Genomic DNA, 27,176 nt, shown 5'->3' on the forward strand with positions numbered 1-27,176 from the left:
CCACAAGGTGCGCGCAACAGCCGCTACGACAGCTGTCGCTGAGGCCTCTACAGCCGCAGCCACGGCAGCCGCTTCTTCGGCTGGTGGTGCCATGGTGGAGGGGCTCGGGCATCGAGAAGGAGGCTGGCGGCGGCGGTGTGGAGTGTGTGGAGGAGAGGGTAGATTTAGGGCGGTGGTGTGGACTGTGTGTGTAAGCTTAGATTTGAACTAATTAGAATAGTCTATTATTCTAACAAGTCTTAATTTGGATCGGAAAATTTATCAATTTATAAAAACAAAAAAAAATTAACAGGGCAAGAAATTGTTCAATCCACATATTAATGATATATTATAAATTAGCAAATTTGCCCGTGCATTGTAACGGGATGCAAGAGCGGCGAAGCAACCACAATGGTGAAGCACGTGGTATGGCAAGAGGTCCATACTCTGTTGGAGTGGTGACATTTAATTGAGAAACATATAAGTACCACTATTTTGCTTTCTAGAGTTCGTGTTCATTTAAGTTTCTTAAATTTCATCTATCTCTTTCTACATTTCTATCATGTATTGTTCGACCCTAGATATCTTATTAAAATAGGCTGCCAAATGCAATTTTGGTAATAATAGACATAAAAGAGGAACTTAATAAGATAACATTAGATATATTTTCAAAGTACAAATTGAATTATACTCTGTTGAAAAGCTCATCAAGATGATTTAAGACCTTCCTTGGATTATATTAGTGCATGCCCATAAGCTTTTTCGGAGTCCCAAGAAAAAACAAGCAAAACATTTTTGCATCCCTAGTTTCGTAGCAACATGGGCACGTACGTTGTACGTAGTACGCAATGGCCATGTAAAAGCCCGTGACCCCCACATCGAGCCAGTCTCGTACGAGTCTATGCTGGTTGCTGCGCATACATGTACTGCTCTACGCTGGCCAGCACATGCGGTCAGCCTAGCGGGGCTTAGCAGTACTGGCAGGCCACCACCAGCGACATGAGGAGAAGTAAATACCGTTGTCGTAGCGCTGCATACATCGCGCATCAGCCCAGTCTTATCCTTTCACCGCTCGTTCATATTTCTCTGTTCGCGTGCGCTTGGCTTGGATCCGTGGCGCCTCTACTTCCCTCCGCCGCCTGCTAGCTTCTTCTGTTAGATTGATCTCCTCCCCAATGAGCCCAAAGACCCATCGGATCCTGATCCGCGCCCTGATCGGGGGCGCTCACCCTAGCATTGGGTGGTGGGCCCCTATCGCGCTGCGCTATATAAACAGGGTGGGGCCACGGCTCGGCTCACGAGGTTCGCCGCAGCCAGCCACCCCACCGACACACCTACCGATCTAGGTCTTGCGCAGTAGCAGCGGGAAGCACCACCGCCACCTAGCCAGCAACTCGACACGGCACTGCGCGTCGTTGCCATGCGCAGACTTCCCCACGCGAACGTGAGATGGCCAGCAGCTCTGCTGCTATCACTCCTAGGGGTGAAGGTACCCCTACCTCTCTCTCTCCCTCTCAACGTCATGAACTTTTGTCAATCCCATGAATCCTGGCTAGATGTGTATCTAGAAGTTCTAGATTCTAACCTAACAATGGTATCACATGTTCGTCTAGGAGTAGATCTAGACCGGGAAGAAGAATAGAAAGAGAATCGATGAAGATTGAAAAAGAAAAGAAAAAGTAAAACCCTAACCCTAACCCTAGATCTAAAGTAAAGAGGGATGCGGAGCGGCTTACTTGCCGCCGTCCTCACCGCCGCACATCCACCGACGGCGAGCGACAAAGGTGCCCGAGCCACGGGCTCGCCGGGAAAACAGCTCCACCCGAGCCGCCGGAGCGACCGCTCGGGGCTCGGGGGGCTCAAGGCACCATAGCGAGGTCCGCTCGACGGCGGCGCGCCCACCCTCGGGTGAACGCGCGCGCCGGCGAGGGGACCCGCCACGGTGCCACTCCTCATCCACAACCACCGTGGCCATCTTCCTCTGGATCTCACTAAAGCTCGAAGGGAGAGGGGGAGGAGAAAAGCAAAAAAGAGAAGGGGGGCTGCCGCGGCCGTGCGCCGGCGGGGCAATCCCTCAACCGCCGCCGCCGGCCATCGTCGGGCGCGGGAGAGACAGCCCCACCGCCGCCGCCATGGCGGGAGCTCGCGGGGAAGAGAAAGAAGAAATGAGCTAGGGTTTTCGGGAGCCGGCCGTCGGGCAATTTTTGTTCGGCCGAAACTGCCGCCGGACCGTCCGATCAGATGGACGGCCACGATCGATTGGGCTGGAAACAGCCCAGGTGGGAGGCGACAGCAGGCCGCATTCACGGCCCACGCCCACGCTGCGGCCTGTGACCGCAGCCGCGTGTGAGCGCCTGCGCCAAGCCGCCGGGCCAGTCGTTTTGGTGGGCTGCCTTAGCGGGCCGGTCGTGTTGCGCGAGCGGGCCGAGCGCGGGAACGGACTGTGGGCTGTTTTCGCTGCTGGGCCAAAAAGAGAGTTTTGCACAATATATTTTCGTAAATTAGTTTTTCTATTTCCAGAAGCATTTATTGATGTCTTTTGCATAGTTTTGGTCTCTAATCTAATTTGAACCAACGGGATAATTTGTATTAGAGATTAATAAAGTTTATACAGTGATTTTGCTTCTGAAAATAGATTTATTTCACAGTTTCAGCTGCAAAAGTCAAATTTATTGCTCTATTTAAATTTAATTTGAACCAACGAGACAATTAAATTTCTTGAGAGCAGGATAAAGTTAATTCCTTCTTCAAAAGTTAGATTATGGTGCTGTTATTTTCTGACCAACGTCGTTCATAACTGTATCATGATTTAAAAAGTTTTGATGCTTTTATTTCTATTTCTGCCGAACGGTGATATAGTTTTAAATTGCATAAACAGTTGTATGTTTTATTTTTTGACTAACGTTGGAAATAATTCATGCAATTGTTGTTATGATCTCACCTTGAATTGCAAATTTCAGGATCATTCAACTTAATGGCTTGTCTCAAAGAGATACCCATTCTGAAAGGAAACAACCATGTAGAGTGGAGGAAGAAGATTGATTTCTCCTTCATTTATGGAGAAGTTGACTGGGTGGTGACTACACCGCGGCCAAAAGCTCCAGAGAAGCTAGTGAGGGCTGAAGGTGATGATGATGCTGTATGGCAGCAAAAGGAAAGGGATTATGCTCCACTAGAGTTGGCATATACCCTTGAAAACAAACAGTGGACCACTGCCAACAAGAAATGTATGGCTTTGGTAAAGAATACGATTGAGCCTGCAATTTTGGGCTCGATCACAGAGTGCGACTCCGTCGCAGAGTACCTAGAGAAGATAAGGAATCAGTTCACTGGTTCCTCAAAGATATATGCTACCCAGCTGTTCAAGCAGCTGGCCACAGAGAGGTACACTGGAGGAGGAACTGGCATAAGAGATCACATCTTGAGGATGTATAACTTGGCATCACAGTTGAAGCCAATGGATCTTGAGCTCAAGCCTGGGCACATTATTCATTTGGTTTTCGCATCCCTGCCAAAAGAGTTTGACACATTTGTTGTCAACTATAACATGCAGCCAGAACAGTGGGACATGGAAAAAATGATAGCCATGTGCGTGCAGGAAGAGGATAGAATTAGATCCTCATATGGTAGTTCATTGCACTATGTGAAGGACAACAGGAAAAAGAATGCTAACTCCTCTTTCAAGGCATGAGGAAAGGCTCCCATGCAGTAGCATCACCAAAAGCCTCTCACAGTAGACAAAGATCAGTGTCTACACTGCAAGAAAAAGGGGCATTACAAGAAAGAATGCCCTGACTGGTTAAAGTCGATAATGGCAAAAAGAGGTGAGAACACTATCTCCTTTGTAAATGAATCCTTGTATACATAGTATTCGAAATCTACTTGGTGGATTGACTCAGGTGCAACTGTTCATGTTGCAAATTCTTTAAAGGGATTCCGTTTGATGAGGACTACGCAAAGAAGCGAAAGATACGTTGAAGACGCAAATGGAGTCCAAACAGATGTTGAAGCTGTTGGCAATGTCTCTCAAGAGCTAGTTGATGGTTTCATGCTTGTACTTAGAGATGTACTTTATGTTCCTTCGTTACACAGAAACTTGATTAGCATTTCACGTATGGACCATGATGGATATGAATGTCATTTTGGAAATGGAAAGTGTGCCATTTGGTTTGATAATGCATGTGCTGGTGTTGCCATCCTGCACAATGAGTTGTATTTATTATCACTGCGTGAAAAAGTAAATTCTGTGTGTGATGTGAATATGAATGTATCCTCGTTAGAGCAAGAAACAAATAAAAGAAAGAGAACTCATGAAACATCGTCGAAATTATGGCACTGTCGTTTAGGCCATATTTCGAGGGGGAGAATAGAAAGACTAGTTAAGAATGAAATTCTTCCTCAATTAGAGTTCTTAGACTTAGAACAATGCGTAGATTGCATTAAAGGAAAGTTTGTAAAGCAAATTAAAAAAGGCGCTAAACGTAGCACAGGAGTTTTAGAGATAATCCACACTGATATTTGTGGACCATTTCCTGTGAAAAGCGTGGATGGCTATGACTCGTTCATAACATTCACAGACGATTACTCCCGTTATGGTTATATTTATCCAATTAAAGAAAGATCAGAAGCGCTGGATAAATTTAAGATATTTAAAGCTGAAGTTGAAAATCAGCATAACAAAAGAATTAAAATAGTAAGATCTGACCGTGGGGGGAGTACTATGGTCGACATACCCCATTTGGCCAAGTTCTTGGACCTTTTGCGAGGTTTTTGCAGGAAAATGGCATAGTAGCCCAGTATTCGATGCCGGGCGAGCCTCAGCAAAATGGAGTAGCTGAAAGGCGTAACCGTACACTAATGGATATGGTGCGCAACATGATGAGTTATTCCACCTTACCATTGGGACTGTGGATGGAGGCGTTGAAGACCGCCATTCACATTCTAAATAGAGTGCCAAGTAAGTCGGTGCCCAAAACACCGTATGAACTATGGACAGGAAGAGTACCCTCACTAAACCACCTGCGTGTGTGGGGGAGCCCAACTGAGGCCAAAGTATTTAACCCAAACATTGGGAAGCTAGATCCCAAAACAGTAAGCTGCCACTTCATTGGCTACCCGGAAAAATCAAAAGGTTTTAGTTTCTACTGTCCAGATAGATATACAAAGTTTGTAGAAACGAGACACGCCATTTTCTTAGAGGATGAAATGGTGAGGGGGAGCATGGTGGCTCGAGAGATTGATCTTGAGGAGAAGCGGGTGTGTGCACCTAATCCGATGATTCAGGAACCATTCTTCTTACTACCTGTTGTTCCCGCACCGATAGTTACTAAGGTCGTGGTGCAAGCACCCGCTACAGTCCCTGATATTGTGGTGCAGGAACCTGCTGTGATTCCACCCGTGGAAACGATGAGTGAAGTTTTGGAACCTGTCCTTCAGGAGCCAATTGAACCCATCATTACACACGAGGAAGAGTTGCAGCAGCCACCTCTGGATTATGTGCCACAAGCAGAGGCACAGAATGTGCCCGAAAGTGAGGGGCCTAGAAGGTCTCAAAGAGTCAGAAGATCAGCTATTTCTGATGACTATAAAGTTTATAATATAGAAGAAGTTCATATAGAATGTGATCCCACTTCATATGAGGAAGCCATAAAAAGTGTTCACTCATCAAAGTGGCTAGAGGCCATGGAAGATGAGATGAAATCGATGAGTTTCAACAAAGTTTGGGAACTTGAAGAAATTCCTAAAGGAGCCAAAACAGTAGGCTGTAAATGGGTCTACAAGACTAAACGTGACTCCAAAGGGAATATAGAAAGGTATAAGGCGAGACTTGTGGTAAAAGGCTTTACACAAAGAGAAGGAATATATTACAATGAGACTTTTTCTCCTGTCTCATGTAAAGACTCCTTCAGAATCATAATGGCATTGGTTGCACATTTTGACTTAGAGTTACATCAGATGGATGTAAAGACGACATTTCTAAATGGGGATTTAGAAGAAAATGTCTATATGAAACAACCCAAGGGTTTTATCATGGAAGGCAAAGAGAATATGGGATGTCGTCTAAAGAAATCTATTTATGGATTAAAGCAAGCCTCTAGACAGTGGTATCTAAAGTTTAATGATATAATTAAGAAATTTGGGTTTCAAGAGAATATAGAGGACAATTGTGTCTATGCAAAGTTCAAAAATGGGAAATATGTTTTCCTAATTCTGTATGTGGATGATATCTTACTTGCGAGCAGTGACATCAGTCTACTGCAAGAGACAAAAAAGTTTTTGTCCTCAAACTTCGATATGAAGGATCTCGGTGAAGCATCATATGTTTTGGGCATAGAAATTCACCGAGATAGAAAGAATGGGGTTCTTGGATTATCGCAAAGGGCATATTTAGAAAAGATTCTAAAGAAGTATAATATGCATGCGAGTAAGGCCACACCTGCTCCCATAGTCAAGGGTGACAGTTTTGGGAATTTTCAATGTCCCAGGAACTAGTACGAGATCGATCAAATGAAAGCGGTTCCATATGCTTCAGCTGTCGGAAGCTTACATTATGCTCAAGTATGCACTCGCCCTGACTTAGCTTTTGTCACCGGGGTTCTTGGTAGATATCAAAGTAATCCAGGTGTAGAACACTGGAAGATGGTAAAGAAAGCATTGCGTTACGCGCAAGGCACAAAAGAACTCATGCTTACATATAAGAGATCTGATTCCCTAGAGATAAAAGGGTATTCAGATGCAGATTTTGCGGGAGACAAATATGATAGAAAATCCACATCTGGTTACGTGTTCACTCTCGCAGGAGGAGCTATCTCGTGGAGAAGCTCAAAACAGAAAGTAACTGCGTCATCAACGATGCATGCAGAATTCATAGCATGTCATGAGGCCACGGGGCAGGCGATGTGGTTAAAGAAATTTATACCCGGATTGAGAGTGGTTGACTGTATTCACAAACCACTAAAGATGTACCGTGATAATGAGCCAGCAGTATTCTATGTTCACAAGAACAAATCAAGCAATGCTTCCAAAACCATTGAGATAAAGTTTGATGTTGTGAAAGACAAAATCCAGGATCGCACTATAAGTCTCGAGCATATAAGAACAAAAGATTTGCTTGCGGATCCGCTCACGAAAGGCTTACCACCCAATATGTTCAGAGAACACTTAGCCGGCATGGGTTTAAGGGAAAGCCTATGATTTCTGGATTGTAAAAGGCCCAAAAGAAACAGAATTGTTTCAAAATAGAGAGGTGTGTTGTAGCTGTTGATTCTATCGGCGATTGAGCTGTGACGATGAGGCATGCTCTACACATTAATCTATGATGAAATGAATAAAAGCGAAAAGTGTAAAGTTAAAAGTAAATGATGAGATCAAGGGGGAGAATGTTAGATTGATCTCCTCCCCAATGGACCCAAAGGCCCATCGGGACCCTGATCCGCGCCCTAATCGGGGGCGCCCACCCTAGCATTGGGTGGTGGGCTCCTGTCGCGCTGCCGCTATATAAACAGGGTGGGGGCCACGGCTTGGCTCACAAGGTTCGCCGCAGCCAGCCGTCCCACCGACACACCTACCGATCTAGGTCTTGCGCAGTAGCGGCGGGAAGCACCACCGCCACCTAGCCGGCAACTCGACACGGCACTGCGCATCGCTGCCTTGCGCAGACTTCCCCACGCGAACGTGAGATGGCCAGCAGCTCTGCTGCTACCACCCCTAGGGGTGAAGGTACCCCTACCTCTCTCTCTCCCTCTTGGTTAACACTAGAATGTCATGAACTTTTGTCAATCCCATGAATCATGGCTAGATGTGTATCTAGAAGTTCTATATTCTAACCTAACAGCTTCATCCATCGAGCATCTGCCACGTGTGGTGCAAAGCATGATAAATCATGTGATGCCATGGAGGAGGAGGGGAGGCTGGTGCTAGTGGTGAAGTGCTGGTGCTAGTGATTCTTATGGTGGTGGCTGGAGGACACATGCTGGTGTCAAACCTGACGCGGACGTGTACGAGCGGAAATCGGCGCACGAACTTGCTATAGGGACGGTCGTCAACGCTTAAGGATTTACCAGCGTAGGAGGAGGGGGCGTGCTGTGACAATAGACTGATTTGTGTGGATGGCGTCGGAGGAGGGGGCACGGCAGGCGAGGAGGAATATCGAGCATCTGCCACTGGGGATGCCAGCACGAAAGCGCGATAAACCGTGTCATGCCACAGAGAAGTAGGGGAAGCTGGTGCTAGCTAGTGGTGCTAAGTGTGGAGCTTACGTTGTAGTGGCCAACCTCACCATGCTTCTCATGGTGGTGGCTGGAGGACATCTGCAGGCGTCGAACCTGACACGAATGCGTGCAAGCAGAAGTCGGCGCAGGGACCTACCGCAGGGACGGTCATCAGTGCTTTAGGATTTCTCGGCATAGGAGGAGTGTAACACCTGGTGTTTTAAATCATCAAAGGTAGTTAAGAAAAATCAAAGGCAAAATCATGGAGAAAAGAAGAAGAAATTGGCTAAAATTCAAATTCGAGTCAAATTTGATCGAAATTTGAATTTTGAATTCGAAATTCAGAAAAATTAGGCAAAAATATGGAATGGAAGGATAAGAATGTTTAAAACTTGGAGATCAAGATTGGAGACAAAAACCTGGTCTTAAACATCTCAAGAAAACCAAAGGAAAATTTAAAACTGAAATGTACTATTCACCGTCCAACAATAGGATTTCAGAAAAACAGCACAAGTGTCCATTTTGGAATTTGATTTCTGCCAAATTTTTCAAATAAATGGATCAAGACAACTATACAATAGTGAAGTATAGACTTTGAACAAGAATACCAGGGTGTTGTTGATCAAGAACCATAAAGGGAACAAATTTAATTTGAGGCCTAAAATTGGCACTCTGCCATTTTCGGCCAAGTCACTGAATCAACAATTTTCCTAAGTCTGAAAACAGTGAGAAATGGCTGAATTTGGAGCAAATTTTAGAAAAATGTAGTGTAAAGGGTATAGGTGTTTATGGGCAAAATGGAATCTTTGAAAGTTGTAGAACATGAATGGATGGAAGTTGGACTGAAAAGAATGAGTTTGGGGCACTGAAAGTGAATCAACAGATAGGTACATGGCCATATAGGGTGACTGACCAACTGAACTTAAAGTTTCAGGGTGTTTCAGTTAAGCTGAGAAAGAAAATTCAAATTCAACTATGTTGGGATGCTTATCTTGGGTCAGAGCAAAAATAAAACTTGGAGAGTTCAAGTTGATCTGCAACATTGCTTAAAGGACCGTGGGGCCGTCGGATTCAAAATCGACCGTGATTTGGATCTGAATTTCGGGCGTTAGAAAAACAAAGAAGGGGGGGAGGCGACAGAGCAGGGCACAACGTGTCACCGCAGGCGTCATCGACCCTCTGCCAGCACAGAAGCTACGCCACCTCCTCACCATGCAAGCCTACGACTAGGCCACGGTGTCGCCCATGCGCGCGGTAAGTCTCTTGAATAACTACCGCTCCCGCCGCCGTGTTCACTGTGTTACTTTTTACCACCGCCGACCAAAATTCCACTGCCACAACTCATCTCCTGTCGATTCCTCTCGCCCACTCCTCCGCGGATACCCCAACTACATCCCGGTTAACTCGTTGTCCAGCCTCTCCGCCGGAGTACCCGTAACCGTCGCCGTTCTCATCCGCCACCGCCGCATCTCTTGCTCATGGTGAGCACCTCCTTGCCGTTGTTCTCTTTTCGTGTGGACAGTCGTAGGTGAGTCCTTGGGGTACTAGGAAGCTGTAGGGGTAGTCAATAAGGTAGGCCGCGCCGTCGTCGTGCTTAGTCATGGCCGGCCGTTAGCGCCGCCGCCCGCCGCCATGGAGAGAATGGCTCCGACCACCTCCCGGGGAGCTACCGCCGCGCATAGGTGCGCTAGGGCATGGGGATGCTTCCCCGGCCTAGCCCTGTCGCTGGTGAGGCGCCGGCCGGCGAGCCGCGCCGCCCCCTGCCGCGCTCGGTTTTGGCGCGAGATAGAAGAAGGGTCTGGCGTCGGCGGGCCCGCGCGTCAGAAGAAGCAGGGGAAAGAAGAGGGCCGGCCGGGCGATAGAGTTAGGTGGGCCGGGATCTAATAGGCCCAGGTGCCGGTGCGAGGCTGTCGTTGTCAAGATTGGCGGATCAAGACTTAGACTAGTAAATTTCTTTTATGCGCGTGAGGCCTCAGGTGGTGGCGTAGGAGACACGGGTTTAGACTGGTTCGGGCAAGGGAAGCCCTACATCCAGTATCGAGGATGCTCGTATAGCCCACGCGGGGTTCTGTAGTAGGGGTTACAGATCGACGAGGTCCCAAGTCTCTTTGTGCTTGTGCTCTCAGGGAGCGTACTAGTGTGCTGTGGCTTGTGGGAGAAGAAGCTGATCCCCTCCTCCAGCCCTTGGTGCCTCCTTTTATATCATAAGGGGGGTGGCCGGAGTTACATCTGGGATCGGGCGAAGAGGACCATAAAAGTGTAAACGTAGTGCGGTAAAGAATACGACAGGAAGGGAGGAACAAGTTCCTAGACGCCCGACGCCTTCGCCAGCCCCTGACGAGCGCCGGCGCGCATGCCGAAGGGGGGGGCATGTGCCAACTGTCGTCGCGCCCTACAGATAGCTCCTTCAGCATTTGTAGGCGTCGGGTTATGATGAAGGCGTTTCGTCGTTATCCCAGTGTCCGTTGGGGAGGACGGTGGATGCTACCGTTCTGATGATGGCTTCTGGAGAGAGGGCATCACATCATTGCTGCCGGGCGCGCGGGACCCGAGGGCGCGCAGGGCCCGAGGACAGGCGAGTCTCTCCTCTGCTCCGGTCGGCGCAGGCCATGAGTACCCTGCGGCGAATGGAAGTGAGCCGCTAGCACTGTAGCTTGTACAGTATGGTCGTGCATAGGTACTTGCGGCGGGTTGCGTGAGGAGCGCGTTCATCCTTCCCCCTGCCAGGCCTGCGGCGCATTTATGGTGAGGCCGACGGGGGAGACCCACGGGATTGATTACCTTGTCCACCTGGTCCGCATCCGAGGGGGATGTCCGCCTTGGGGGCCCCAGCGAGCCCGACCCCTGTGCTCGGGGTCGGACGAGGCAGAACCTTGTGGCGAGGGTCGGGTGCCCCCGACCCCGGGGCCGCAGTCGGACGAGGCGGAAGCCTCGTGGAGGGAGGTCGGGCGCTCCCGACCCTGGGACCGCGGTCGGGCGAGGCAGAGTTTTGATTATGCTAGGTGGGCCTGGGCCTTCGCGTTTGCTTTTTTAAGCGGTATTTAGGAGATCGTTAATATTTCCCCCCAACAGTAGCCCCCGAGCCTGTGGTGGAGCAAAAGTGCTCCTCCGGAGGCTTCTTTCGCCGTTTCGCCGCAGATTTTGTTTATGGTGCACTTGCTTTATCCCAGCTTGGCCGGGGAACCTGCGAATCATGACCACACGTGTGGCCGTTGGTTGCGAGGCTAGCCCCCGAGCCCCCGCGCGTTGCAGGAGACCGGTCGGGAGGCTAGGTCGACTTTTGATCGTTGCTCCTCAAGCGTCCATTCACTAGGACGGAGGGGTTGAGCCGTGCCACGTTATCCTCGTTGGACGAACCGTGGTGCTCGTTTTGAGCTGCGAACGGGTAGGTTCGAGTGGAGTCCCGGTCCCCGTTTGGGGGGGTCCGGCTCGGGCCAAGCTGGTGGCGTACTCCAATCTCCTACCGGCCAGTTCATATAGTTCCCGGGTCCGTTCGGCCGGATCCGGGGGCTCGTTGCCTTTCCCCATGGAAAAACCATGAACTTTATGCCGGACAGGACTCGAACATGAGGTCGGGACGCCTTTGGCTTTCGCTCGCCTGGGTGTTGGCCACTAGCGGACCCGTCCCTTCTCACCCCTTGCTCGGGGGGTGTCCTGAGGCAGCTGTCAAACCCATGGCGGGCCAGCCTTCAAACCTCTGGACCGTAATGGGCCGTAGGGGCATTTTCAGCCCCGTATCCCTTTCTTACCTCTCGGTGGGCCTCGGGCCGGAACGGAGCGGTCGTTTGTGTCTGGGCCGTACGTGGGGGACGTCGTGGGCGTGCCATTCGGGAGGCGGAGTTATGGGGAGCGCCGTCCCGCAAATCAAGGAGGATAGGATGTTTTCGCGGCCGATCGTGCGCGCGGTTTTCAAAAGGGAAGTGGGCGTGGCAGGGGCGTACCTGGCGCCGCATTTATGGCGGTAGGGGCGTCGATTTGGCTTCCCCCGCACCTTTCCTATAAAAACGGGAGCCCGCCGCGCTGGTTCCGCCCGCCTTCTGCATTCGAGCCTTTTCGCCCTTCAGCCTTGCGCTTAGTTCATCCGCGCCCGCTTCGCTTTCCTCCGCTCCAAGCCGCGCCCTTTCTTCCTTCCTCCGTCGATCTTCCTCCTCCTCCAGCGATGGGTTCCTGGGGGATCTCCCATTTCACCTCCTCGTGCGCCGAGGGCCTGGTGCGAAAAGGCCTCCTCTGCGAGAGGACGGCGGCGGGCGAGTGGGAACTGCCGGGGACGGAGCAAGTGCCGACGCCTCCCTCCGGCTACGTCGTCTCCTTCGCTCAATTCCATGAGCGGGGGTTCGCTTCTCCCCCGAGCCGCTTCTTCCGGGGGCTCCTCCACTACTATGGGCTCGAGCTCCAGCACCTTAATCCCAACGGGATCCAGCATATTGCGGCGTTCGTCGCACTGTGCGAGGGATTCCTGGGCATCGAGCCCAACTTCTCGCTGTGGAAATACTTTTTCATAGTGAGTTTGTACCAGAAGTCGGAGAAGAAGGGGAGTTAGCAGCGGTCGCCTCCGGTGCCGATCGGGTGCGCCGGGATCCACCTTCGCCATACCCGCTCCAAGGAGTATATGGTGATGAAGACCTCGGCGTCCCACAAGGGGTGGCACAATCAGTAGTTCTATGTGAAGAACTACCCGAACTCCCCCCTGCCGGCTTTCACCGGCCGCACCATTTACGTGGTGCCAGAGGTGTGGGCGTACGGGCCGGTGGAGAAGGAGAAGAAACGGTTCTTCGACCTGCTGCAAGCCATCGAGCGGCTGAAAAAGGAGCGGGCTCACCAGCGCCGGGGTCATCGGAGCGTACCACGCCCGGCGGGTGGTGCCGCTGATGCTTCGGATCCGGCCGCTTGCCGCCATAACCCCCGACGCGCCGACCGAGGGCACCGTCTTCGCGACGGGTGCGTTCGCCGCTTCCGAGATCCGGCAACGGATTCGGGAGGCGCTGGAGGACAAGGACGTCGAGTACCCGATTCCCGGGCACCCGCCGATGCGCCCGGACGCGGGCTTCATAGACCTGGTAAGGGGTTGGGGCGTCGTCCTCCTTTCTTTGTGTCTTGCGATTGTCACTCTGACGTGGAGCTGTTTTGCGTTCGTAGGGCCCGCTAACCCGGGTCGTGGACTCGCTCCCGCCGGTGCCGGAAGATGCTGAGCGGCGGACGCACAACCGTCTCCTTGCCGAGGCGCAGAAGCGCCGTAAGGACAAGGAGATGGTGAAGAAGAGGAAGAAGGCCGCCAAGGAGTTCCAACGGCGGCGGAGGGGGCCGGTCGTGTCAGACGACGACGACGATGATGATGATGAAGAGGATGAAGATGAGGAAGATGATGAAGAGGATGAACTGATTTCCTCCTTCCGATCGGGCGCACTCGCAATTCGGGAGGCGCGCCCGCGGACGGCCGCGGGTGGTGAAGCGGAGGAGGCGTCCACCTGGGCCTCGGCTCCGCAAGGCCCTGGGGCTGCGCCCCAGGGGCCAGTACAGAGCGTCCCCCAGGAGTCGACGCGGGACGCCCCCCAGGGGCCGGTGCGGGGCGTCTCCCAGGAGCGAGCGCGAGACGCTCCCCAGGGGTCGGCGAGGGGTGCCCCCCAGGGATCGACGCGGGGCCCCTTCCTGGAGTCGGCGCGGAGCGCCCCTCGGGGGTCTTCGGAGCCTGCCCCCACCACCGCTTTGGAGCCGGTGCGGGGCGCCCCCCAGGAGCGGGCGCGGGACACTCCTCAGGGGTCGGCGAGGGATGCCCCCTAGGGGTCGACACGGGGCTCCTTCCCGGAGCTGGCGCGGGGCGCCCCTCGGGGGTCTTCGGAGCCTGCCCCCGTCGCCGCTCTGGAGCCAGCGCGGGGCGCCCCCCAGGAGTCCGCCCAGGGCGTTCCTCGGGGGTCCACGGAGACCACCTCTACCGCCGCGCCCGCGACTGGAGGGCAGCGAAGCGGCGACAAGCAGCCGCTGCCGGATGTCCCGGGATCGGCGTCAAGCTCCGAGGCGAAGCGCGCGTGCCGTCCTTGTGCTTCAAGAACGTAAGTTGGCCTTCCTTGCATTTCGTTCCTCTCCCCTTTTCGCGTTCGTTCCTGCTGACGTTTGTTCGTCGATGGGCAGCGCCGCTCCTCGTGGCCATGCCCTGCAGCTGGCGCCTAAGAAGGTGTTGCGGTTGTCGTCCTCCTCCGGGGGGCGGACCGCGGTCCCGCCCGCGGCGAGCGGCGGGGTCCCTGGTGAGGCCGCGGACCCCTCCGCGGAGGCGGCCCCTGTGTTGGCGGCTGGCGGAGCGACGGCGGCGTCGGTCGCGGGAGGGGGAGCGGACCCCACTCCGCCTTCGGTTCCCCCGGTCGCCCCTACAGCTCAGGGCACGATCCCCCTGGGTTCTCAGGCCGGGGAGGTGATCGACCTTGATGCCGACGAGGCGGAGGAGACGGCGGCGACGGGAGGTGGGGCGGATGCCCCCGCAGCCATGGCGGGATCTGCGGCGGAGGGAGCGCCTGCCCCCGAAAGCGCGGCGGCGGAGGCAACGGCGACGGAGGCGGGGACCTCCACCCCGATTACCCCCGCGGAAGTGGCCCCGGTGGCGGAGGCGGAGAGGTCCGCTGGGGGGACTCCGGCAGGAATGGAGGAGCCTCCCCAGGTGGTTGCGGCGAGGGGCGAGGTAGCCGCGGGGATACCGCCACTTGCGCCGGAGGTGGCGCCGCCACGGGGCGACCCTGCGGCGGCCTCGGCGGCGACGGGTGTGCAGGTACCGGGGCCGTCGGTGAACCCGGCGGCTTCTAGTGCGATGGTGCCGACCTTGACGGCAGCGTTAGGATCAGCTCCTACCTCGGCCTTGGCTCCCACCATTCCCAAGGCGTGGAGAGGGTCCATCCTTCGCTGGTCATCCCGCGAGGACCCGCCGAGGCATCTTTTCATGCTGGACGACGCCACGGAGTGGCACAAGTGGCAGCCGGTGCAGGGTGGCCTTGCCCACGCCCAGGCGGCTCTGTCCTCGGCGTTGGGGGTTCTGGGCAACACCATTCTCCCTAGCAGCCAGGTATGTTGCCCCTACTGTTGGTGATCAGCATCTCCCTTTGCTTTATCCCTGATGGCACGTTGCTTTGCAGGCCCTCCAAGAGTGCAGTCGGGGGAAATCTGGTTTCCTCCGGCTGGAGCGGGGGCTTTGGGAGCGCTTCAACGCGGAGAGGGAGCGCACCAGGGAGCTGTCCCTGCAGGTCACTGCCGCCCAGGGGGTCATCCGCGACCTGCAAAGGCGTGAGGGGGTGGCGCTGGAGGAGGCACGGCGATCGGAGGCCAAGCTCCAAGCCATCATTGACAAGGCCCGTCTTGACCATGAGGAGTTTCGAGCAGCTGCTGAGAGGGCCCGCCGCGACGCTGAGGAGCTTGCCCGGCTGAGGGGGGAGTATGAAACCCTCCAGAAGACCGTCGAGCGCGTCCGGCGTGAGCGGCACCAGGCTTTGCAAGACCGGGACGCCGAGAAGGCCAAGAAAGAGGAGGCCGAGCAGGGACTCCAGACCGCCATGTCTCGAGGAGCCGACCGGGAGTGCGAGCTAAAGGCCTGGGCTGACGGTGAGTCTCTTTTCCGTTCCCGCGTTCTCGTGGTGTTGCGGTTTGTTCTTTAACACGGTGGGCTTTTCCGGATGATTCCTGCAGGCGAAATCGCCAAGCTAAAGGGTTTGCTCGACGCGGAGCGCGGTGAGCTCAGCGCCCTGCAGGATGCGGTCCGCGTTGTCTGCGACGACTTCGGCGTGGTTCCGGAGGAGGGGTCGAGCTCTCTGCCGGCTCGTGTCCTCGGGGTACGCCGTCGGCGTAGCGAGATCGCCGTGGACGCGCTTCACGTCGGCGTGCGGCGAGCCTTCGGGGTCTTCAGCTCCCATTATTCCGGCATCAACTTTGCCGGGATGAGCGAAGGGTACGCCGCCGATTACTCCGAAGCCGAGCTGGACGAGATTGATGCAGCGGTGTTCGCACCGACGGAGGCCCTCGCGAAGCTCCTGGAGGATGAGGCCGTCCCTCCTGCCGACCCCTCGTCAAGTTAACTGTACCAGGCTTGCGCCCAAATTGTAATTATGTCAGTTTCGAACTTGTTTCGTGATGGCCATACGGGCTTGTTCATAACTTTGCCGTGCGAAAGTTTCCGATCCCCTTTACTGTTCCTTTGGGCTTGAAAGTTTAGAATATGTTGTCGGGTGCGTCAGTAAGCTTTGATGAGCGAAGGTGCCGTAGCCACTGGGGCGTCGGTTTTTTCACAGTCCGATCAATCTTGCCTGAGCACCGTTCGCGCATTCTTCTCTTTTTGCGTCCAAAAGTCTAGAAAGGGAGTGTTTGGTTTGAAAAGAAAAAAACGTTTCTTTTAGATGGTGCCAAGCGGCTGGGGTCGGAACCCCTGATAGCCCCCGAGGGGTATGCGGTCCTGGAACAAGGCCAGGGTCGGATACCCCTGAGCTTAAAGGAAAAAGCCTGAACCGAGACGGCTCGGGGTTTCTTTTTTCGCAGAAGAGCAAAACTGGTAGCCCCCGAGGGGTATGCGGCCCTGGAACGAGGCCAGGGTCGGATACCCCTGAGCTTAACGGGATTATCGGAATTGAAGACAAGTTGTGCAGAACTTGGAAATAAGAGCTATGGGTAAAAGCGCCTTAGCTGTTCTATGTTCCAGGCGTTGCTGAAGATCTACCCGTCGGGATTCGCCAGCTTGTAGGTGCCTGGCCGTAGTACTTGTACGACGATGAACGGGCCTTCCCATGGGGGTGTCAACTTGTGCTGACCCCTATTGTCCTGGACGAGGCAGAGCACCAAGTCGCCGACGTTGAAGGCTCGGCCTTGTACCTTGCGGCTGTGGTAACGCCGTAGGGCCTGCTGGTACTTAGCCGAGTGTAGTAGGGCTACGTCTCGCGCCTCATCGAGTTGATCTTGTGCGTCCTCGAGTGATGCCTAGTTTCCCTGTTCGTCGTATGCCTTGACCCTCGGCGATCCGTACTCTAGATTGGTGGGAAAAATGGCCTCTGACCCGTAGATCATGAAGAATGGGGTGAAGCCCATCGCCCGGCTGGGGGTCGTCCTCAGGCTCCAAAGGACTGCGGGAAGCTCCGCAACCCACCGTCCGCCGAATTTCTTAAGACAGTCGAAGATCCGTGGCTTGAGACCCTGGAGTATCATGCCATTGGCTCGCTCGACTTGCCCGTTCGTGCGAGGGTGTGCTATGGCCGCCCAATCCACTCGGATGTGGTGGTCGTCGCAGAACTGGAGGAATCTCTTCCCAGTGAACTGCGTGCCGTTGTCGGTGATGATGGAATTTGGGATCCCGAAGCGGTGGATGATGTCGGTGAAGAACTGTACCACCTGCTCGGACCTAATTTGCGCCACCGGTCTCGCCTCGATCCATTTGGAGAACTTGTCGATGGCGACAAGCAGGTGGGTGAAGCCCCCGGGCGCCTTCTTGAAGGGTCCGACGAGATCCAGCCCCCAGACCGCGAACGGCCACGTGATGGGGATGGTCTGCAACGCCTACGCGGGCAGGTGAGTCTGGCGGGCAAAGAATTGCCACCCTTCACAGGTGCGGACTACCTGGGTAGCGTCAGCGACCGCGGTCGGCCAGTAAAAACCTTGTCGAAAGGCGTTGCCAACGAGGGTCCTTGGCGCGGCGTGGTGACCACAGGCTCCGGCGTGGATATCCTGGATCAGCACCTTTCCCTGTTCGACCGGGATGCAGCGCTGGAGGATCCCGGTGTGGCTTTTCTTGTAGAGCTCTTGGTCGATGATGGCGAAGGATTTGGCGCGGCGCGCGATCCTACGGGCCTCCGTTTTGTCTGCCGGGAGCGTGTCGCGGACGAGGTAGTCGAGGTATGGGGCTCTCCAGTCGATTGGGGGGTCGGCCCCCACCGCGGGGTCTGCCGTGATTTCCATGACCACGGGGTCGGACGGATCGGCTCCCGGGGCCGAGTCGGGCAAAGCGGTGTCGACCCCCTCGGGACTGGTGCTCGGGTCTGGGACAGGTGGCGCATTGCCGACCTCCCCTGACTCGGGTCCCGATCCCAGGGCCGGGGGTGCTTCGCCGACCCCTGCCAGTTCTGGGTAACGGATTGAAGGCTTCAATTGGTCGCTAACGAAGACGCCGTCGGGGACGGGCATTCGGCCGGATGCCGCCTTCGCCAGCTCGTCGACAGCTTCGTTGAAGCGCCTTGCGACGTGGTTGAGCTCTAGCCCGTCGAACTTGTCTTTGAGCTTACGGACCTCTTTGCAGTAGGCTGCCATTTTGGGGTCGTGGCAGCTCCACTCCTTCATGACTTGTTTGACGACTAACTGGGAATCACCCCGGATGTCCAGCCGATGGATACCCAGCTCGATGGCGATGCAGAGTCCGTTGAGGAGGGCTTCGTACTCGGCGACATTATTGGATGCAGGAAAATGGAGGCGGGTCATGTACCTGATGCGCACGCCCAAGGGAGAGACGAAGACGAGACCCGCTCCGGTGCGGGCCCTCATCAGTGACCCGTCGAAGTACATTGTCCAATACTCCTGCTTCTCTGGCGCCGATGGCATTTGAATCTCCGTCCACTCTGCCACGAAGTCGGCGAGTGCCTGGGACTTGATGGCGGTGCGGGGGACGTAGGTGATACCTTGGTCCATGAGCTCAAGCACCCACTTCGCGATCCTCCCCGTAGCGTTTGGGTTCTGGATTACTTCGCCTAACGGGAATGATGAAACGACCGTTACCGGGTGGGAGGTGAAGTAGTGGCGCAGCTTCCTCTTCGTGATAAGGATGGCGTAGACGAGCTTCTAGATCTGTGGGTAACGTGTCTTGGATTCGGACAAGACTTCACTGATGAAATACACCGGGCGTTGCACCTTGAGAGCGTGTCCCTCCTCTTCTCGTTCCACCACCAGGGCCGCGCTAACCACCTGGGTGGTCGCCGCGATGTAGAGCTGGAGGGATTCGCTGTCGGTAGGCGGGACTAGGATCGGGGCCTTTGTCAGGAGGTCCTTGAGTCGGTCAAGCGCCTCCTGGGCCTCGCTGGTCCATTCGAAGCGGTCGGTCTTCTTCAGGAGCCGATAGAGAGGAAGCCCTCGCTCGCCGAGGCACGAGATGAATCGACTTAGAGCCGCCAAGCATCCCATGACGCGCTGAACTCCCTTTATGTTCCAGATTGGCGCCATGTCGCCGATGGCCGCTATCTTTTCTGAGTTTGCTTCGATGCCGCGTACGGAGATGATGAAGCCTAATAGCATGCCCCTTGGGACTCCGAACACACATTTTTTGGGATTGAGCTTAATACGCTTATCCCTCAGCCTTTCGAAGGCTAGTTCAAGGTCGGGAACGAGCTGGTCGCCCCTCCTGGATTTAACTACGATGTCGTCAACGTAGGCCATGCTACGTACGGTTAAGAGTTAACCTACAAAGGGATTCCGAATCACAGGATCGAGAAAGAGCGGTCGGCTTGAAGCTAGACCAAATATCGTGAGGCAAAGGGAATATCATGTATATTATGTTGTGATGGTTCGTCTAATATGATCTTCGTGTGCGTATAGGAGTTGGCACGTCTTGCTAGGGGCCGCTACCGACTATTGGGCCGAGTAGGAGTACTCGGGCCATGTCTATACGTATCCGAACCCATAGGGTCACACACTTAAGGGGCTGGAAGCCCAATTCGGATCTGATCCGAGTTGGATTAGGTTTAGAAGTACTAATGGGCCTCGGATCCAGAGGCCCATCAGGAACCTCTATAAATAGAGGGGTGGAGGCGCCCTAGGGTTTACACCTTTTTGGCGAAACACACCTGCCGCGCCTCCCACGCCCTCGCGTGTTGCAACTCGCGGATCTAGCAGTCCGGCTTGCGACGCTTCCTCCCTGCACGTGTGGATACCTTGGAGGTGTTGCGCCTGCAGCACTTGGACGAGCCGCCGACGAGCCACGACGAGCCAACGACGAGCCGCGGCACCGGAGGCGATCTTGCTGCACGTGGATGAGCTGCTTAGGAGCTGCTGGACGTGATCGACTACGTACGACTACATTGATCGACTACGTACGACTACGTGATCGTCTTTACTGCATCGACGCATATCTACATCTTCCGCACTAGTAGTGCGTCGAGTGGTAATCCCGTGATCCTTATACGGCAGTTCTTCCTGGTTATACGCGGTAGAATTTTTGATTTGCGCTAGTGTAGCCTACCTCGTATCACGACAGTGGTATCAAGAGCCGTAGCTGCTTAGTTTTGGATTCGGGATGTGTGCATATGGAGATATGCGAGTTTTCCGTTTGATCTATGTCCTGTTTTCGTGCCCTTGCTGCAATGGTAGTGTAATGACATACTCCTACCGGTCGGTTTCCGCCATCGGAGTTAAGTGATACACGTAAATCTAGTTGCAGTGAGTGAAGATCAATATGATTGGTCGAATCGAAATCCAGGGTCATACGCCAGGCGCATTAGATGTGCAATAGTAGATGGGATCTACTGCCGGGGTCAGGATTTTTGCCGTATGCGTATGCTTCGGTAAATCAGCTGTAACTCTTCGGTACGATCTCGGATCGGGGCGAATTTTGTATGAAAATTGATCTACAGAAAAAGTTACACATCAAATTCAACCGCTTCGCCATTTTCGGCGAAATTAGATTTCCCAAATTTGGCTTGGAAGATGGAGTTTCGGGCCTCCGAAGTTTGGAACGTTAGGACGCCTAACTCTGTTTTGCAGGATGTATGTATGTATCTTGTGATCAGTATGGCCCCCTTGTGTATGTGATGCATGTGTGTAACTCATTCGTGACCTGCGTGTCGCGCGTACGGCAACACGGCAGGAGCCATATGTGTTGTCACTTTATTGTATTTAATGGTCTGCGTACCAATCTGTGATGATCCAAGCAACTATGTAATCTTCATTACTAGATTCTTTACTAGCTATTAGGTGTAATAGCATGTTCTAGTTCTTGGAGGACTCATCACCAGGAGGATGGCGCACATGGAACATGGAGATGGAGATCACCATGGTGAACAGGTTCTATGGAGATGGAGATCACCATATAAAAACGGGTCATACTGTGTCACAGCTGTGTGAATGCTATTCTGTTTATGTTTTACTTTCTGCATGTTGTGATGTTAGAAGTAGAACGATCCCTCACAAAGTTTAAGTTAGTATGCCCTCCCAACTATAACTTGCACCGTCCCATGTCTTGTACAATTAGTGGTAGGTCTATGAAATTAGGGTGCCACTAGTTTTCCTTGACTAGACGGGTTTGTGTCGGACACTTACACGCATAAGGGTTGGTTTGCTTAACAAGGTTATCTTAACGGTTAAGGACCTTGGGGCATAAAGGTTGGGCGCCGAGACATAGAGATGTCACCCAACAACAGGAGTCATATGTGATATGATTAGCAAAAGTTGCTTACCGATCTACTTCGTTTGCTAGCGGTGATGCTAAAGCTCACTAGTGGACTTGTTAGTTGTGGATCCTGAATCACTAAGTTTCAATAGAGGGATATTGATTTTAGTGGGAGTAGATTCTGTTAAAATAGTTTAATGTAATTTGCTCTATCATGGATACGTTTGTCTTAGTGTATTTTGCATTACTTTTGTTGTAGATTAAATGGCACCTAGCAACACCACCACATCGTTTGCTTTGCGTTCGGTCCTTGAGAAGGACAAGTTGAATGGAACAAACTACTCGGATTGGATCCGTAACCTGAGAATTGTTCTCAGGGCCGATAAAAAGGAAGATGTTCTAGACACCCCACTACCACCAGTACCTGCTGATGATGCATCTGCTGCCGTTAAGGCTGCTTACAAGAAGGCATTTGATGCTAATCTTGAGGTAAGCTGCCTTATGCTTGCTTGCATGGAACCCGACCTGCAGATGCAATTCGAAACAAATCATGAGGCACACGATATGATCGTGGCGCTCAAGGACATGTTCCAGACACAGGCTAGGACCGAAAGGTTCAATGTGTCCAAAGCCTTTCTGGAGTGCAAGTTAGCAGAAGGCGCAGCAGTAGGACCACATGTAATCAAGATGGTTGGTTACACTCAGCGATTGGAGAAGCTGGGCTTCCCAATGGGCAAAGAGTTGGCCACTGACTTCATTCTTTCATCTCTTCCGCCTAGCTATGGGAACTTCATCTCGAACTACCATATGCATGGGACGGAGAAGGGTTTGAATGAACTGTGTGGTATGCTCAAGACAGCAGAGGTAGACATCAAGAAAAGCGTTAGTACCAGCCATGTGATGGCTATACAGAACAAGCCTAGCTTTAAGAAGAAGGGCAATTCTTGGAAGAAGAAGGGCAAGGCTGGAACGTCCAAGCCAAACCCAGCGCCCAAGGTTAAAGCTGGACCTGGACCTGCTTCAGACAAAGAGTGCTTTTACTGTCATGAACTTGGTCACTGGAAGAGAATCTGCAAGCAGTACCTAGCTTCGTTGAAGAATGGCGGAAGTAAGAGTACTTCTACCTCAGGTACGCTTGTTGTTAATGTTATAGACAACATATTTCTCGCTGATACAATTATTAATTCTTGGGTATTTGATACCGGATCGGTTGCTCATATTTGCAATTCGATGCAGGGAATGATAAGAAGTAGAAGCGTGGAAAGAGGAGAAGTTGACTTCCGCGAGGGCAATAATGCAAGAGTTGCTGCGTTGACCATCGGGACGATGCAACTCCACCTCCCGTCAGGATTTATTATGGAGTTGAATAATTGTTATTTTGTTCCTAGTTTAAGTCGAAACATTTTGTCTCCTTCATGCTTGATGAAGTATGGTTATTCATTTGCGAGTGAAAACAATGGTTGTGTGATCTCTAAGAATAATATGTTTATGGCTTTTGCACCCATTGTGAATGGATTATTTGTTTTAAATCTTGATGGTTCACCTGTCTGTAATGTAAGTGCTAAAAGGCCTCGGCCTAATGATTTGAGTCCTACCTACTTGTGGCATTGTCGTTTGGGTCATATAAGTGAAAAGCGCATGAAGAAGCTCCATTCTGATGGACTTCTAACTTCATTTGATTTTGAATCATACGAGACATGTGAGGCTTGCTTGCTAGGCAAGATGACCAAGACGCCTTTTCACAGGATTTCCTGAGAGAGCAGTAGACTTGTTGGAACTTGTACATAGTGATGTATGCGGACCAATGAGCACGACGGCTAGAGGAGGATTCCAATACTTCATAACTTTCACTGATGATTTTAGTAGATATGGCTATGTCTACTTGATGAGGCACAAGTCTGAAACCTTTGAAAAGTTCAAGGAATTTCAGAATGAAGTTGAAAATCAGCGTGGCAAGAAAATTAAGGCCTTACGATCTGATCGTGGAGGCGAGTATTTGAGCCACGAGTTTAGCAATCATCTAAAGAGTTGCGGAATTGTTCCACAACTCACGCCGCTTGGAACACCTCAGAGAAACGGTGTGTCCGAGCGAGGTAATCGAACTTTGTTAGACATGGTTCGATCAATGATGAGCCAGTCGGACCTACCGTTGTCATTGTGGGGATACGCTCTAGAAACAGCAGCTTTCACACTTAATAGGGTACCATCTAAATCCGTAGTTAAGACACCATATGAGATATGGACTGGAAAGGTTCCTAGTTTGTCTTTTCTAAAGATTTGGGGATGTGAAGTGTTTGTCAAGCGACTTCAGTCGGACAAGATCACACCCAAGTCAGATAAGTGCATTTTCGTGGGATATCCAAAGAAAACTTTGGGATATTATTTCTACAACCGATCAGAAGGCAAAGTGTTTGTCGCTCGGAACGGGATTTTCCTAGAGAAAGAGTTTCTCAAAGGAGAAAAGAGTGGAAAGACAGTGCATCTTGAAAAAGTTCAAGATGAGCCGATCGGGCAAGAATCAATGAGTGATGCTAATGTAGCAGAACAAGTTGAGATACCCATGGCAAGAGAAGCACCGCCACAACCACGAAGGTCAGCAAGGCTCCGCGAAATGCGGGAAATATTATTGTTGGACAATGATGAGCCTGCGACATATGCAGAAGCAATGATGGACCCAGACTCTGAAAAATGGTAGAGTGCCATGCAATCCGAAATAGAGTCCATGGGAGACAATCAAGTTTGAAACTTGGTTGACCCGCCTGATGGTGTTAAAGCCATAGAGTGCAAGTAGATCTATAAGAAGAAAAAGGACGTGGATGGAAATGTTCACATCTATAAAGCACGACTTGTCGCAAAAGGTTTTCGACAAGTTCAAGGAGTTGACTACGATGAGACCTTCTCGCCCGTAGTGATGCTTAAGTCCATTCGGATTATTCTAGCTATAGCTGCATATTTCGATTATGAGATATGGCAGATGGATGTCAAGACAGCTTTCCTGAATGGAAACCTAGCTGAGGACGTGTATATGATACAGTCCGAGGGTTTTGTCGATCCGAAAAATGCTGGAAAGGTATGCAAGCTTCAGAGATCCATTTATGGATTGAAGCAAGCATCTAGGAGTTGGAACATTCGTTTTGATGAAGTGGTCAAAGGGTTTGACTTCACCAAGAACGAAGAAGAGTCTTGTGTTTACAAGAAGGTTAGTGGGAGCTCTGTAGTATTTCTAATCTTATATGTGGATGACATATTACTGATTGGAAATAACATTCCTATGCTTGAGTCCGTAAAGACTTCACTGAAAAATAGTTTTTCGATGAAGGACTTAGGGGAAGCGGCATATATTCTGGGCATTTAGATCTATAGAGATAGATCGAGAAGGCTTATAGGTTTAAGCCAAGATACTTACATTGACAAAGTGTTGAAGCGGTTCAGCATGGAAGAGGCAAAGAAAGGGTTCTTGCCTATGTCACATGGCATACATCTCAGCAAGACTCAGTGTCCTTCGACTGCTGATGAGCGGGATCGCATGAGTAGAGTGCCATATGCCTCGGCTATTGGATCTATCATGTATGCAATGATAAGTACTCGCCCAGATGTTTCGTATGCGCTAAGTATGACAAGCAGACACCAATCTGATCCAGGTGAGAGTCACTGGACAGCGGTGAAAAACATTCTTAAGTACTTGAGAAGGACTAAAGATATGTTCCTCGTCTATGGAGGTGAGGAGGAGCTCGTTGTAACAGGTTACACCGATGCTAGTTTCCAAACCGACAGAGATGATTCAAAGTCACAATCAGGATTTGTGTTCACGCTAAATGGTGGTGCTGTTAGTTGGAAGAGTTCCAAGCAAGAGACGGTGGCCGATTCTACGACAGAAGCCGAGTACATCACGGCTTCGGAAGCCGCGAAGGAAGGTGTTTGGATAAGGAATTTCCTCATTGAGCTTGGTGTGTTCCCGAATGCGTCCAGCCCATTGAATCTCTACTGTGATAACAATGGGGCAATTGCGCAAGCAAAGGAGCCAAGGAACCACCAGAAGAACAAACACGTAATGCGGCGATTTCATCTCATTCAAGACTTCGTTAACCGGGGTGAGATCAAGATATGCAAAATACACACGGATCTGAACATTTCTGATCCGTTGACAAAACCACTCCCGCAGGCTAAGCATGATGCGCATGTAAGAGCTATGGGTATTAGGTACCTTCTAGATTAACTCTAGTGCAAGTGGGAGACTGTTGGAGGTATGCCCTAGAGGCAATCATAGAGATGATGATATTCCATTTGTATCCATGATTTGTATGTTGTGTTCATTGAATATCCATTGAAGGCTACTTGAATTGATTTGCAATTATGTGAATTGTATGTGAAACTCTTTACTTGTATGGTTATTCTAAAGTTGTCCCTAGTCGGAGTTCATGTGAGGACACACATGAATATTAGACTAGCACATGTATTAGTTGATGACTATGTTTCACAAGTCATGGACATGGAGATGTTGAACTAATAATGTGGACACATGTGGAGACATGTGCTAGGACTGACCCAACACGAGAAGTAGTTCTCTCTTTAAACAACATATACGCTTTGTCCTTAGACCTAAGATTGTCGCATGTATTCTAGATGTGGATCGACCTACTTAGGGGCTATCAAACGCTACGCCGTAACAGGGTAGTTATAATGGTAGCTTTCGGGTTTGTCAAGAAGCATGCTATGAGACATGGTCAATCAAGATGGGATTTGCCCCTCTCTGATTGAGAGTGATATCTCTGGGCCCCTCGAGTGATCGGATCCGAAAATGCATGGCCATGCTACGTACGGTTAAGAGTTAACCTACAAAGGGATTCCGAATCACAGGATCGAGAAAGAGCGGTCGGCTTGAAGCTAGACCAAATATCGTGAGGCAAAGGGAATAGCATGTATATTATGTTGTGATGGTTCGTCTGATATGATCTTCGTGTGCGTATAGGAGTTGGCACGTCTTGCTAGAGGCCGCTACCGACTATTGGGCCGAGTAGGAGTACTCGGGCCATGTCTATACGTATCCGAACCCATAGGGTCACACACTTAAGGGGCTGGAAGCCCAATTCGGATCTGATCCGAGTTGGATTAGGTTTAGAAGTACTAATGGGCCTCGGATCCAGAGGCCCGTCAGGAACCTCTATAAATAGAGGGGTGGAGGCGCCCTAGGGTTTACACCTTTTTGGCGAAACACACCTGCCGCGTCTCCCACGCCCTCGCGTGTTGCAACTCGCGGATCTAGCAGTCCGGCTTGTGACGCTTCCTCCCTGCACGTGTGGATACCTTGGAGGTGTTGCGCCTTCAGCACTTGGACGAGCCGCCGACGAGCCGCCGCCGAGCCACGACGAGCCAACGACGAGCCCCGGCACCGGAGGCGATCTTGCTGCACGTGGACGAGCTGCTTAGGAGCTGCTGGACGTGATCGACTACGTACGACTACGTGATCGTCTTCACTGCATCGACGCATATCTACATCTTCCGCACCAGTAGTGCGTCGAGTGGTAATCCCGTGATCCTTATACAGCAGTTCTTCCTGGTTATACGCGGTAGAATTTTTGATTTGCGCTAGTGTAGCCTACCTCGTATCACGACACGATTTCGAGGCCGAATGGCATCTTAACGTAGCAGTAGGGGCCAAAGGG

The 27,176-nt window shown here is 51.9% G+C and overlaps 1 protein-coding gene and 1 pseudogene across 1 annotated transcript; one reads left to right on the plus strand and one right to left on the minus strand.

Annotated features, from left to right (window-relative positions):
- Positions 1-2,932: 2,932 nt before the first annotated feature.
- On the plus strand, positions 2,933-3,957 carry LOC140222168 (uncharacterized; the record flags this gene model as incomplete). Its single annotated transcript, XM_072292375.1, is given in 2 exon segments — positions 2,933-3,803; positions 3,911-3,957. Coding segments are annotated over 2 exon segments (918 nt in total), but the record flags the coding sequence as incomplete, so codon positions are not given.
- A 12,991-nt stretch (positions 3,958-16,948) lies between these two features.
- On the minus strand, positions 16,949-18,449 carry LOC140222169 (uncharacterized; annotated as a pseudogene).
- Between the last annotated feature and the right edge of the window lie 8,727 nt (positions 18,450-27,176).

This window comes from Setaria viridis, chromosome 3 (genome assembly GCF_005286985.2).
Source record: "Setaria viridis chromosome 3, Setaria_viridis_v4.0, whole genome shotgun sequence".
Classification (NCBI taxonomy): Eukaryota; Viridiplantae; Streptophyta; class Magnoliopsida; order Poales; family Poaceae; genus Setaria; species Setaria viridis.